Source organism: Falco cherrug, chromosome 4, assembly GCF_023634085.1.
Source record: "Falco cherrug isolate bFalChe1 chromosome 4, bFalChe1.pri, whole genome shotgun sequence".
Classification (NCBI taxonomy): domain Eukaryota; kingdom Metazoa; phylum Chordata; class Aves; order Falconiformes; family Falconidae; genus Falco; species Falco cherrug.
The window spans coordinates 27,756,273-27,770,992 of NC_073700.1; the positions used below are offsets into that span (position 1 = coordinate 27,756,273).

The 14,720-nt window shown below is 45.2% G+C and overlaps 1 protein-coding gene across 1 annotated transcript in view; it reads left to right on the top strand.

Annotated features, from left to right (window-relative positions):
• Nucleotides 1-14,720, top strand: part of CACNA1H (calcium voltage-gated channel subunit alpha1 H) — a 126,933-nt gene that overhangs the window by 94,858 nt on the left and 17,355 nt on the right. The window contains exons 24-27 of the mRNA XM_055709680.1: nt 3,285-3,436; nt 5,615-5,724; nt 6,842-6,975; nt 7,558-7,628. Coding sequence (XP_055565655.1) covers nt 3,285-3,436; nt 5,615-5,724; nt 6,842-6,975; nt 7,558-7,628 — 467 coding nt within the window. The remainder of the gene's footprint in view (nt 1-3,284; nt 3,437-5,614; nt 5,725-6,841; nt 6,976-7,557; nt 7,629-14,720) is intronic.

A 14,720-nucleotide genomic window follows, 5' to 3' on the forward strand; every position in this document is an offset into this window, starting at 1 on the left:
TTCATTAATTTTCATGTCAGCAGAATCACAAACAAAGAAGTTTAAATACTCTGCAGAGAGATGAGATTCAAACATTAGCCAACATGTAGAAGTGGGGGCGAGAAAGATCTGTGGTTTTCCTTCTGCATGTGTTTGATGGTTTCTCCTTTCCCTCCTGCATTTCCACCAACTCAAACCATCAGCTGCAGATGAAGGGATACTTGTCTGTGTTTGATATAAGTCTGCTAGTTGGTTGGAGTCTCATCCCAAAAAACATTTCCCTGGAGAAACCAGGTACAGGTTGCATTTTGGCTACTGTAATTAATGATGCATTAGATCTCCCCTGTTTGCTGTGCCCACATCCCCATGGTCCACTGTTCTCCTGCAGACCCCACGTCTCTCGTTGAGCAGGCTGTAGCAGTAGGTGTGTGCAGTGAACGCTTTTACCCAGACTGGGGAGAATAACATAATATAGTCTCACTAAGAGGTAAAAATATGTGTCTGAACTGAGAGGAGGCCAGAGCCACTTGCTGTGCTGTTGACTGAAGTAAAACTCCTGTTCCTAAAGGGACCAGGGATGAACAGTGATCCAGCAGAGCTGGGGGCCTTGAGGCAATGAACCACAGCCTCCCTCCTGCTCAGAGTGGGTCAGAGCTGCAGTGAAGCTGTGTGGCTGATCTCTCACTGCTTTCACCCTGCTGCAACCCCTCTTCTTCATGGGATTGTCCTGACCCAACACCAGCATCGCCGAGAGCAGAAGCTGGCCTGTCCTCCCTGCACACCCCTGCTCACTACCATTGGCCTCGCATGAGCAGTATCTCCTCTAATGGACATTGCATGGGTTACTGCACTGAGCATGACAGTGTTGTTGCATGTGTTTCAAAGCGTTGTCAACTTTATCCCAGACTGTCCTTGTATGTGTGTCCCCAGTGGAAATTTCTTTTTCATCTGTTAACCTGGCTTCAGGGGGGTAGTGTATCCTAAATGAGTAAGGCAGTCCTAGAGCTCCCGCATCCCAGGTCAAGTTAAACCTGTCCCAACTTTCCCGAGCACCCAGTTTACCAGGCATAGCCAGCTCTGAGCACTGGCAGAGTATACAGACACAGACCACTGAGATGCTTTCACACAATAAAACAGGCCCACCTTTATGGCTAGGTGGTTCCCTCTTATATTTCTATATCCAGCCCATATAAAAAGAGAGCTGTGTTGCTGACAGGCAGCCTGGAAGGTTTTCTGTTCAGCAGCTTTACAGTGGAAAATGTCTTCTTGTGATTATGCTTTAAAAGTATATAAGTACTTTATAAAACATAATAAAAGCCTGATCTTAGGCTGAATAATTAATCAATGGCTGCATTTGGACAGGTTAGAAAGCATTTGCAGTCACCTACAGCCTGTTTTCCTTATGTGCTGCTAGGCAGTGTATTCACGCACTGCCCATCACTGCTAATGTTCTTCTAAGATCCATTGATCAACCATTAGTCACTAATAAGTAGTCCCTTAATATAATGCTTGACTATTCAGGGTATTCTTAGACCTCCCAACAAGCTGGTTTATTGTGTTTCCAAGAAGACATTTAAAAAAAAAAATAAAAAAAAGTATGTCATAATCTGGAGAACACATGAAAGCACATTGTGCAGGCTTAAGTAAATATCATACTGCAGTGTTTTTATTACTGGTTTTTAGACACATCGGAAGATTATCTGAGCTCGGTAGCCAAGACAGTCCCGCCAGTCCAAAATGACTGGTAGGACTAAAGCACATGAAAGCAACAGAAAAACATTCAAAAACAATTGTGTTTGCTTTCATCTTGTTTTTCCACACCCATTAGCAGAAAAAATAAGTCTAGGTGACCCTGGTCAGAAGGAAATGTTTTCCAAATACCTCCACTCCACTTTTAACTACCAGAAAAAATAGTAGTTGAAAGAGAGCAACAGATTCAGTTTCCCTTTATCCAATTTATTTTAGGGTTTTGGACTCTAATCTGGCATCAGTTACGCTACCAAAAAAAAAAAGCCCACTTTTCAAGAGTCGCTCCATCTGAAAGATATTAGCAAGATGAGAGGAGTGGAAGACACATTTCGGGGGGGCACTGAGTACTTTTGAACTTACTTCCCTCCTTATTTTTAAGGTGAAGCAACTCCTTTTTCCTAGCTCCTCATATACTTAAAGCTCAAGTTGCTGCAACATTTGCAAAAAAACCCCTTTCTGTTAAGAGCACTCCTGCTCTGACTTAGTATGAACCTAACATGTCTCTTCCAGTTGCAAAATCTACAGTAATGCTGACTTTGGCCTTAAGTACACTCTTTGAATATTTACATTTCTTAAGTTTGAAAAGAATTTGACTCCATCTGAGTGCCCACAGCCATCTTGTGGTCACAGTCTAATTTAAGAGAGGCGCACGCAGTGAATACAGCTTGGTCACAGTGTCCAAACACTCTCCTTGGAACAGCCCCAGGAGCTTGGTCCATGTGCAGAAATCTCCCCGTTTCAAGGAGAAAGGAGTCATGACCAGAGGCAGGGATATAAAGTTCTTGTATGTATATAAAAGTCATAGTCTGAGTGTGTTTTTAGATGCAACTATGCCCTTGGTGTTATATTTCCAGAGGAGCTTGTGCTGATAGTTGTTGTAGAGACAAATGCTAAGCACCCCGCTCCATTGCTGTTGATGCTCTCCTGTGTGCTACTAACCCTCACGCATGTGCCCTACTGTGCCACAGGCATTGCTGTTTCCTTTAGGCCTTTAAAATACACCAAAAGCCTTCTGTCGCAGAAGCTGAGCTCAGGTCGTGTTCATCTCCTACATGGAACATGCCTGACATCAGCAGGATTAGACATGCATATCAGAGTCCAGACTGACGAGACCTGTCGTAAGCCTTTCCTCTAAACTGCAGTTGAAGCTTTGCTGGGTTTGAAGCCTTTCTCTTGGCTTTGGGTCTCATTTCCATCCTGCTTCTCACCTTTTCTGGTTTGTGACAAGTCATGTGAAGAGCTTGTCCTCTAGCCTGAGACAGAGCAGTAAGGACAGAGAGTGCTTGGAAGAAAAAAGGACCTGGCTGTCAAAGCTGTGGAGGTCCCTTCTGCAGGGACAAGAGGTTTGGCTCAGCCTGATGACCCCACTGCGGTTCTTGAAGGCCTTGCTGCTAGGTAGAATCACTTGGCCATCTCGTAGGGCTTGCTTGAATCAGTTCTCCTGCGGGCTGTGCCCTGCATCCAGCCAGGTGTGTGTGAGACATGACTCGCAGGCCACGTCGCACTGGCTGCCCTGCTGCACTCATTGCACTGCCTTTCCTTCTCTTTTTCTGCAGAAGCCCAACGCAGGCCTTACTACGCTGACTATTCCCCAGCGCGGAAATACATTCACACCCTCTGCACCAGCCACTACCTCGACCTCTTCATCACATTCATCATTGGGGTCAATGTCATCACTATGTCGATGGAGCACTACAACCAGCCAAAGGTAAGAGCCACCCTGCAACGTGTCAGCTGTGAAACCCAGGGCAGGGGACCTGTTCCCTTGGGATACCACTGAGCAGCGGGGTCTGCAGCCAGCTCTGCTTCCTTGGGACCAGTCCCTGTTGTTTGAAAGCCTCGGCAGGCTCCACCCTCAGCATCTGACTCTAGGGCAGCTCTACCATCCGGGAGCCCCTTGCCTCAGCCAAAACCTCAATTTCCCTGCTGTTCCTTAAAAAACCCAGAGAATAAGGCTAAGAGAGAGTGAACTAAGCTTTTACTAGAAGAAGACCAGTCCGAATATTTCCTCTCCTAATACCAGATGTGACTCACCCTCAAACTGTAAAACAGTCCAGAGTTTTAGCATATTCCACTAAGAGATATAAGCATGAAGTTAATGCATGCAGAGCAACGTTCCTTTTCCTCAGTGAATTTAGAATAAATCAGCTGTTAGGTACAACCCTTCTTTATGTATCATAAAATCATTCCTTCCCAAGAAAATCTTTGGCATAAATCATATAGCCTGTCCATTTGCCACATATATTAATCTTCTATCACATTATCACTCATGGAGCTCTAGACTTGGTGTTTATTTTTCTAGTATTGCATGGTCTGCCAGGTAACCTGCAAATGCCTCCTGGAAGCAAAGCCAGAGCGGCACCAAGCCACAGGGTAACGTGTGTGTTTTACACCAGCTGACCGTGTGCTGTTCTGCTCCATAATTCCTTTGCATAACAGCCTTTCTTTTGCACATAAATGTTATTTATCCAGATTAGGTCTTACTTATAATTGGTTTATGTTCATGTAAAATGCAGCGTTGTAAATCTGAATGCAAACCATCACAAATGATACAAGAATCCAGGCTCAGGCAGTGTGTTTCAGATGAAATAGTAAATTGTCCCACATTCTTTTAAGTGCCATTTTAGACTGGATATCAGAAAAAATTTCTTCACTGAAAGGGTGGTCAAGCATTGGAAGAGGCTGCCCAGAGAAGTAGTTGAGTCACCATCCCTGGAGGTATTTAAAAGGCATGTAGATGTTGGCACTTAGGGACGTGGTTTGGTGGTGGACTTGGCAGTGCTGGGTTAACAGTTGGACTCAATGATCTTAAAGGTCTTTTCCAACCTAAATGATGCTATGATTCTATTTATTTTAGGCACTGGAACAAAAATAGGGATAGTAGTGAATTGAGGAATGCCAACATCTAAAAACTTTCAGCTCTTGTTCCCAAAAAATCAGTGCATGGTCATCCCACATATCTGGGGTCAGCAAAGCACAGTCATCACACAAATGTGACGAGGAGAGCTTTCCTGTGGCCTGAGGCTTCCCCTGTCAACAAAGCAGACACTGCTTTGCACTCTCCTCGATAGCATTTTATTTCCAGTTGTGTCTGTTTTGATGTTCATTGTTGTCATTTTCTTATTGTAAGAGACCTATACTAGATTTAACTAAATTCCGCTTCCCTCCCTCCTCTCCCCAAATCCCTACCCAACCAAGGAGCTGTTTCACTCTGCAACTATCTATTTTAAGATCGCAGCAAGATCCTTTTGCTATTGTTGGCCTATGGTTCCAATGAAATCCATTATAAACACTCATCATCTTCAAGTATAAACACTGCGGATTCCTGACTTCCGAGAGCAGCTCTATGAAGAGCGTGAACATTGCACCAAATATGGACATACTTTGTCTGACTCTAGAGATGTAACATTTTTCAAGAAGGCAAGACTTAATCCATCTCCAACATTATTTTTTTTTTTGAGCATTTTAAACAAAGCCATTGTCCTAAAGCTTGCCGTGCTGAAATAAAGAGATGATGCATCAAGGCTTCTATTCTATCCAAGGCTAGGCAGTTCAGAAGAAGTAAACATTAGATGGGGAAGGGGTAAAATTTTTTTTCTGACCCAGACTGAATAGTTCATGCACTGAAATTGGAGGTTTGATAGCCCTTGACAGAATTAGCACAACCAGTGTTAGTGCTTACGAATTTTTGTTTGCATCAGTGTCTAATCCTTTGTTTGAGTTTTGCTGTGTGATTTAATGCAGTTTTGTAACTGATCTCTGCAAGCTTTTATGACTTTGCTTCCTGCAGCTCTGTGCCTATGCCACCCCTGTGCCTGCCAGTACCTCCGCAGGGGGTCTAGGAGAGGATAGCTTGGTCTTGTCTAACTGGTGTCTCTCTTTTCAGTCCCTGGATGAAGCCCTGAAGTACTGCAACTACGTGTTCACCATAGTTTTTGTGTTCGAGGCAGTTCTGAAGTTGGTGGCATTTGGTTTTCGAAGGTTCTTTAAGGACAGGTGAGAGTATTTTAAATTCCTGTGCATTTGGAATAGAGCTGTCCTGACCCAGTTTCAAAGCCAGATGCTGGGTAAATGTAGCATTGCTATGATCGTACTACATGCTTTTTGCAAGGAAGAGCAAAGGGCTGTCTCTCCACAGGTGCAAATGTAGGAACTAAACATTCTAAGAACTGCTTTGCAGAAGGAATTCAGGAAATGTTACAAAATTCTAGGTAATTTCTTTCCCCCACTATCTGCCTCTCCACCAGGTCTGACCAGCTCAGCTTAGAGGTCAGAAACAACCTGTTGGCATCAATTCAGTCCTCAAAAGTGTTGTTTTGGCAACCTAAGGTGACAGAGCCCCTCACAACAAGTCTCCTCTGCAGTCCAAACCAGTCCTTTGGTAGACTGCTAGCTTTGTAAAACCTTTGGCAAAGGCAGAGGTAGTTGTGTTCGGCCGCACCGCCTTCAGATCCCAGCTGCAGAGACCTACGGATCTTACTCTGCCTCACATTTAGCCAGAAGCAAATATGTATGAAAGCATGATGTGGTCTGGTGACTTGCTGGAGAGCAGGGTAAGATTGGACACTTTTTTCACAAGATCAGCTTGTTTGCTTCGTTTATCTTGACTGAGTGGCTGGAAGCTGCTATGAGCAATATTGCTTCTGAGGGAAACTGGGTAGGAAAGACACTCCATTTCTTCACATCTTTGTTTCTTTCAAGTGCTGCTGTGGAAGGCCCTTTACAAGTGTTAGGCTATAAATTAATGGAGATACTCGAGTGGAGTAATTCAAGAGACAGGTGACATAGCACGGGAGCAGCTGTATTACATCACATCAAAGGTCCCTCTAGCCTAGTGTCTTGTCCCTGAAAGTGGCTCTGAGCGGATAGCAGGGGGACAATAGGGACCGGGCAATAGGCAGGGACACTTCCCAGTCACAGCTTGTGGCTCAGAGGCTGTCTGTGCCAACTGCAGTGAGTTGGTTTTGTACCACACAGAAGATCATGGGATATGAGAGAGGAGAGGCATTTGGGATTTGCTTGTGCTTGTTTTTAGACAATAATTCTCTACTCCTGCATTTCTGTCCATGTATGATTTTTGTGTGTGTGTGTGTGCTTCCTCTTTGTCTGTCAGGTGGAATCAGCTGGATTTGGCTATAGTTCTCTTATCTATTGTGGGAATCACACTGGAGGAAATTGAGATGAATGCTGCACTGCCCATCAATCCCACAATAATACGCATCATGCGGGTGCTGAGAATAGCAAGAGGTACGGCCTGCTCCATAGGTCTCCAGCCATCACTCCAGACACGTCAGAAAATGGTTTGGCTATTTGGCCTTTGGCTATTACTCCTGCTGTTTCAGTTTGACCTGAGAACAGTTAGGCGCTGAGGCTGCAAAATGTGAATTCAGAGAGAATCTAGGTGGGGTTTCATGAGTGTTTCCAGTGGCATCTTAGATTGGCCTCCAATTCAAACCTGGGATCACAGACCTTTTATACTGATACCAGACAAGAGTGGGAAGTGGTGGAGAAGGCAGGATCAGAGCTTGGGATGATGCTCTTCACTGATTGTCTCCCCATCACTCCCCCATTTTCCTGCTAGGGCATGCTGGAATTTTTGTGGCTTCTGGTCTGTTTTACTGATGTCATTAACGTTAATTGGTGTGGGAAGTAGTTGGGATGTTCAAATGTTCTGTGAGCCCTGCCAGGATACAGTGAGCTTGCCATCTGTATGAATAGATGCAAGAGAGATGTGAACCCTCCCTACAAGCTTTGAAATCAGATTTCCATTATGGATTTTGCTTGAAATATTTCCCAGCCCTGCTGACCAGGCTTTGATTCTCATTGTAGTGCTGAAACTGCTTAAAATGGCCACTGGGATGCGAGCGCTCCTGGACACAGTGGTACAAGCGCTTCCCCAGGTAAGCCCCCAGACTTCATCCATGCCCAGTTTGTTCCCCTTGGTGGACTATGCCTTTCGGGCCTGGGGACGGCTCTGTGCCACCGTGTTTGGTGGGCACTAGAAGTCACCTGGGGAGAACATCAGCTTTCTCTGCTGCCACCGGTGCCTCGGTAGCGGAGTTTTGCATGGCATATCCTCCTCACATAGTGTGTGCTAGATGGGAGATCCAGAATTACAGAAAAAGAGTTAACAGAGAGCCAGCTGCTGTAGGCAGAGCTCTTATAAAACACAGATTTCACAGCAAGTTCAGGAAACACAAGGATAGGCAGAGAAAGCTGTTGGTGAAAGCATTGGAAGTAAGACAGCTTCCAACTTAGCAGTTTTCTTTGTGAGACAGGAGCAAGCATATTTATTGAGACCTATTGACAGAGGAGCTGCAGTCTTTAAAAGGCAAACAAGGGGAGACTTTCCTGAATCTTAAAAGCTTGAAGTGAGGTCTCAAATCACCATATTCTCATGAGCTGCAAGAGGAACAAAGATGCTGCCAGTCTTAACAATATTTGATAGGATCCTTCAAGTGTTCAGTTCCTGGGACCACTTTTTCATAGATCCATTTATTTGAAAAAAAGAAGGAAACTTTTTGCTGACTTGCACTTCTCCCTCAAAAAGATCTAAAGCACATCTGAAGAATTCCAAGAAGTTTAGGGTTCCTTTGGTTTTAAAAACTTATGCTATTTAAGCTGTGTTCTGCTAGTTTGTGGGTTTGGTGGTTTGAGACCTTTCAGTCTTTACAGTCAGCTCAGCTGTCTACATATTTCGATTTCATTTATCACGAGGACCCTGTATCCCACCAGACAGTACTGGAAGCATTTACTGCCATGCTTTACACAGAAGTGAGTATCAATATGAGGTGCCAGGCCATCAAGAACAAGGCAGAGGAACCCTGCAGGCTTCTTCTCTGAGCTGGCAGTTCAGAAGCAGCACTTTTAGGAGGCACAAGCATTGTCAGACAAGTTATCAACCCCTCCAAAACATCCCACAGCTGAGTCGCTGGAAGGAGTTTTATGAGTGGACCCACTCCATTCTGTGTAAAAGGCAGTGTAGTCTGTCCTGGGATGGACTGGGAGATTCAGGGGATCCCCAGCCCCGTAGGCACAGGGAGATGGCAGCGCACCATGCTGGGCAGTCACATCTTGATCCGCTCCAGCTGTCTGCAGTGGGATCACATCTCAAAGACAGGATGATAGCGCCGTGGCTTGGCCAGAAACAGACACCGTGTAGACATCTCTTCCAGAATATTTGTGGCCTTATGAGAATCAGTAGAACTAGTACATGTAATTACCCAAATATACCCCTATGAGTTAGTTGCTAAGTACAAAGAAATCCATGATCTGTTCAAAATGACCTGGAAAACAAGGGGAATTTCTTTTTCTTGGAAAGACCCATTTAATTTTCATCAGTGCCATTAAGATGTTTCTAATCTGAGGCATTTTCCCTTTCGTATCCAGATTTCAGTGAAGGATTTTGGCTGAGACTAAAGCATGGTACTTACCAACCTGATCCCTGTTTTGATATTTCAAGAAAGCACTTGATTTGTGTCTATTTTTTTTTTCTTCTTTCAAAAGCACCGTGATTACAGAGCATATTTCTTTTCACTCCTTGTTTTCCCTCCCCACCCCAAACAATAGGGTGGCTGCAGGCCAGGTTTTTTGTTTCTTTGGAGTGTTTTTTGCAGTTCACATTCAAACCAAAGGCTTTCTTAAAAGGGGAATCCCCAGGGATATTCCAGGCAGATCTTGTGCAGATAAAAATGCCATTTTGTCCTCCAGTGAAATTCAGAAAATGAGAAGAGAAGTTTTAGAAGACCTCTCCAACAACAATCACTCCTCATAAAGTTGCAGCTTTCATTTCAAAGGCAGGGGAAGAGTTCCTACTCCAATTTATGTAGCAGCCTAAAACCACAGCTGGAAAATTCTCATTGAATGTGTCTGCTAAATGACAATAAAAATTAATTTGATGTTTATTCATTAAGGTTTGGGGGGAAATTCTTTGTCTAGTGTATGTAGAATGTCCATTTATGGGCTTGTGATGACAAGGTATTGTCACTGCAGCGCACTGTTTTTTTTCTTTCTCTTTTGGGTGATTTTCATCAGCTTCCTAGTTGTTTTCTTCAGCAGTAGATACAGCTTAAGTAACAGTTAGGGAGCCAGCTGTCCCCAAACTTGGAGAAATGGTAGCATTTTGATCCAAGACTGAAGTTGTCATGGTACAGGGTTAATCTCCTCTTCTGGAACTTCAGACTGACCTTGAGCTGCTGCTTTCAGTGCAGAAAGACTTCCTCCCCTACTGCATCGTGCTTGTCTGGTAACCTTGTGTCTACCAGTTCAGAGATCTTCTCTATGGTGCCTCTTGAAAATAAAGAGATGGAGTTGGGGAAAACAAGTGAGGAGAGGCAAGAAAGAGAAAAAGTGGTCAGGGAAAGATCTCAAAAAGGCATCTTCTCTGCCCACCACCTCCATGCCCTCTTAGTCCCAGGAAATGTTTGGGATAGTGTGAATCGAGCATCACATTCCTGCCAAAGGCCATTGGTGCTTGTGCAGCACTGGCTCTTTTACCCACTACTGTGCAGTCTTGAGGCAGTATCTCCTTTTCAAACAAGAATGCAGGTTTTCCAGTCTCACAGGTGGTTGACCAAGAGGTTGAGCTAGTAGTGAGGCCACGGTCACCTAGAAAGGCACTACCGGCCTCAGGTCTGAAGGTGGACCCTCATAGTGTACCCTTGTGGAGGACAAACAAAATCTGCCATGGACTTTAAAGTATGAAATGCTAAAATCAGCTACACTGGTATAAACTTGAAATAGATCCACTGCTTTAAACTGAGCAGCTAAAAAGAGCTGCACTAGTGTGACCAGCTCTGACTTCATCACTTAGACATTGCCAGTCCTAATTAAGCCAGTTCAGTGCTGCCATTCACAGCCTCAAAACTCCCCTGTGGTGGCAGGGGCTTGTTCCTAGCATAACATAAGCCACGCAGCTCTGCACTGAACTTCAGCATGTCTTTTAAAAGCCACCTGGTCTTGTTTTAAGGATCAAAGTGCTAGGGAACCAGCCATCCCCTATCAACGAAGTACATTCTTTCAGTAGAAGTTTACTCTTTCTGTTAAAAGAATCCAGTGTTTTTAGTCTGAATTAGCCCAGTATGTTTTTTCATCGGATGTAAATTTGCTTTTTTTCTTCTAGAACGTCTCCTTTTTGGAGCAATAAGAGATAAAATAATCTTCCAGTCTGGCAAACAGAACAGCATTGAATTCCTTTAATCTCTCGGTATGAAGCAGGTTTTCAAGACCTGTTTCAAGTGTTTTCCTCTTCTTTATGAGCTCTGGCCCCATTAAGGCTATATAGTGAATTATACCACTCATGCTTCAGCTGAATATTCCCTTGCTTATACATCTGGTGGCTGCATCGGTTTTGTAAGCAATGTCTGCTCTGTAAGGCTCCTATTTGATGGTAATCCTTTTAGTCCTTTTCACATCCCCTGCTTTCCAAAGTACAATTCACCCTTTCTGTAGCATGGTCTGCACTTCGCTGCTGGATTTGTAACTTTGGCTGGGCTAAAATGTTCATTGTGTGAGTGAATCCACCCTATGGAGCAGCCCAGCTCAGTACGCACAGCACTTCCAGTATCGATTGCCAGTAAGAAAACCTGCAGTCAGTGCTAAGCTGCCAGTGCTCTGCCTGATGGAGAGGCAAAGTGGAATCCAGTCCAGTTGCCATCCTGGCTCTACAGGGCCAACAACAGTAAAATGTGGAACTTTCCTATCAAAAGATCTGAGTTCTTTTTCCTTCTTTTTTCTCGCTTGGTCTCTGTATGGCACATTAATTAATTGCAGAACTGTACAGTATACCTCTTCCTTGACTTCAAAGCTTGGAACTCCCCCCAGATGGACTCTGTGCCAAGAAGAAAGTTAAGAACTCCTTGTTCTATCAGTGCCCTGAAGGACAGAATCTGTAGTTTGCTCCTGTCCAGGAGTTTTAACTCTTCTTGGTGATGTAATTCCTGTGCTTATCTCAACTTCAGCTTTTGAAGAGGTTTTCTGTCATTGTCTAACAGCACTTGTGGGACAGAAACAATAGTCTGCTTTTGCCAGATGCTGAAAACCCACAGTGACTGTGAAGTTCAGAGAGCAAGATTAGAAATGTCTTAGCAGCAAGCACTGCAGATGAGACAGATTTTGGAAGATAGGTAGGTATGTGCTGTGCTGCACACTGGAAAGAAGTACAGAGATGTCTGAGAGATTTGAGTAGCAAAGCAGAAATCACTAGGTAAAGAAACCAGTGTTGGGCTGGCTGTTAGCACTGGGCTCTGTGGGACTGAGTGGATACACAGAAATGGGAGCTCATTCAGTTCAGCTAGTGGCCTTGTGGTTGCACCAGTGAGATGTCTTTAGCCTCCAAAGTTGTCTGTCTGGCCCTTTCCACTAGTCCTGGAATTCATACGGATGGCCTCTGTTTTCCAAGTGGACAAATGTGTCCATTTTCTTTTGGGTCTAGTGCATAAATTAGCCCGCGTTTTCCTGCTGCCAGAATTATTGCTTTGGCTAGAGAGTGCTGGAAGGAAGGTGAGGAGGACTCATGTCCTTGGAAAGGATTGGCAGGGGCTTAGTTTAATGAGAAATTGCTCTTGACAGCCGTCCCGGCGAGCTGTATGCGTTGCCTGCATGGACAACTGAGATGCCAAGGTGTGGGCCAGTGATACAGAAATAATTGATGTCAGAGCAGGAAGAAACACAAAAGGAACTGTACTGTGCTTCAGCCAGCCATTGCAAGAGTGGGGCATCAGAAGACACATATTTCATCAATACCTCTCCCAGAGCAGGGAGAGTAGAGGCCAGCAGGATCTAGAAGGATTTGGGCAGGATGACACAGCTGATGCTGCAACAGAGGAGCAATAATGCCCAGGTGACTGGTGTCCTGTTGTATGTGATCAGTGCAACACACTTGCATGTCAAGCTAACACAGCCTGGCACGGTTGCTCTATCTGCCTGCAGATAGGTGCTTCTTACTGGTGTAAGTCAGAGATTGAACTCTGATGGGACATGCAGTGGTGTTTAGCTACTGCAGACTCACTTGGGAGGAGGCAAAATACTAATAGCAGTGAAGTCTGCAAGAGTAAATCAGAGCCAGTCTCCCCAGACCATGCAGGGGAGGTGGGAGAAGGGGTTTTCTGGGTGTCTGGAGAGAAGGGTCTCTTTCTTTACTGCTGAGCAGGGTTATTCCAGGGCTTTTGCAATGGTAGATCACAGGTCCAGCTGGGATGCACAGTGGTGAAGGGTGGTAGCTCCTCATACAGGCTTTCCCTGCTCCTCTGGGTGGGATGGAGGACTCTGCCTCTCTCTGTGTGCCTGTCCCAGGCCCACAGACACTTTTGCCAGCAGTATATGACAGCCAGGATGCCAGAAAGCTAATGTCCAGGAAGGACCACACACTCACCAATACCTCCATCTTCTCTTGTAGCTTCTCTGAGGTACTTTAGGGCACCAAGAACATCTCCAAGATGTTCTTAATCTCTGCTTCACTCCTTATAGGCCACAGCCTCCCCTCAATGCTGGAGCCACAGCAAATGATGGATAGCCACTGGCTGCCAGAGAGAGGGGTTATCTGTAGTTTTTTCTGCCCAGCCAAAGGCACCAGCCCAAGTCAGGGGGAGTCTGATGGATAAACAGAGCATGGGCTGACCTGTTCGGTGCTGCTAGAGCAGAACCACTTCTCAGAGCCTGCTTGGGTGACTGGCTGCCAAAGCTGAGGCTGCTGACCAGAGCTGGATCCCTGTCCCTGATGGAGAGTCCCACACAGGCATCCCAACCTTTGGCTGCTGGAGAAAAGAGCCTGGATGTGCTCCTGCCCTGGCCCATTCCTCCCAGCAACATGATTCATGCACGATCTTTTTCTTGTCTGGTCTCCGTAGATCTCGAAGTGCTTTAGAGATATTAATTACCTATCCACAAGGGTATTACAAACGGGTACATTGAGTTACAGGAGAGGAATGACTCACTCAAGGTCACAGACGTATATATAGTCTGCCTTCGCTGCTACTCAGCAGCCGCTGGCTGACCTCACTGCCTCCACCTCAGCCCGTCTCTGAGAGCATTCCTTGGGTCCTTCTCCATGCTCAGGCCTTGGAGAAGGCCATGGGCTGAAGAGGACCTTCCTTTCCTTTCCTTTCTGAGGGACATGTAGCAGAGAGCCATGGGCTAGCACTGACAGAATATTAAATGTGGCACTGGCTTGTACTGATTTAGCACAGCCAGAAGCTACACAAATAGACCAAGAGCTTCTGCTGAAGCACCTAAACAAGAGGTGAGCCATTTTGCTCAGCCACCTTCTCTTGAGCATCAGGTGTTTGTGGGCTGCACTCTCCAACCTCAGGAGCCACCAACTGCCTGCACATATCCATGTGGATGCTGCATCTGCAGGGGGTGGTCAGGGCACCAGGTTGTTCTTGTGCACATGGGGAGCAGCTCTGGATGCCTAGGTGCAGGGTGGGATGGAGTTTAACAGTGAAGGTGGTCCCATCATCCATCCCAGGATCTGTCACTTGCTGCTGTCTCCCACATCTCTCTTTCACATAGCCGTGTTTCCAAATCAGATTCAGATGTTCCGTCGCTTCCCAAGAGATCCTGTGCACCAGCTGAGCTTTGGAAATACCCATGTGTCTGCTGTCAGCCAAGGGCAGACGCAGCCTTAGACACCAGCAGACACCGCATTAGCACACACGCCTCTCAGCGCTCGTAGAGTGTGCCTATGGCTGTGATGCCTTGAGCAGATACGGCAAACCCATGAGTGTAAACAGGTCTTTGAAGGACTTGTTATGAGACATGTTGGTTCAGTAATTAGTCACAATCTTAAATCAGAAAAAAACAGAATCTTTTATAAATGCACATATATAGGAGGCAAATTGTTTATGAGTGAATGTCAGCTCATAACATGCTTTGCATGTTGAGAGATAGATAATAGTTTTGACTGATAATCTGGTAATAACTTTGATGTTAGTCTAAATTCTTTGGAATTTCATCAATGCCAAAAGTTTGCACGCTGATTTATTAGGCATTAA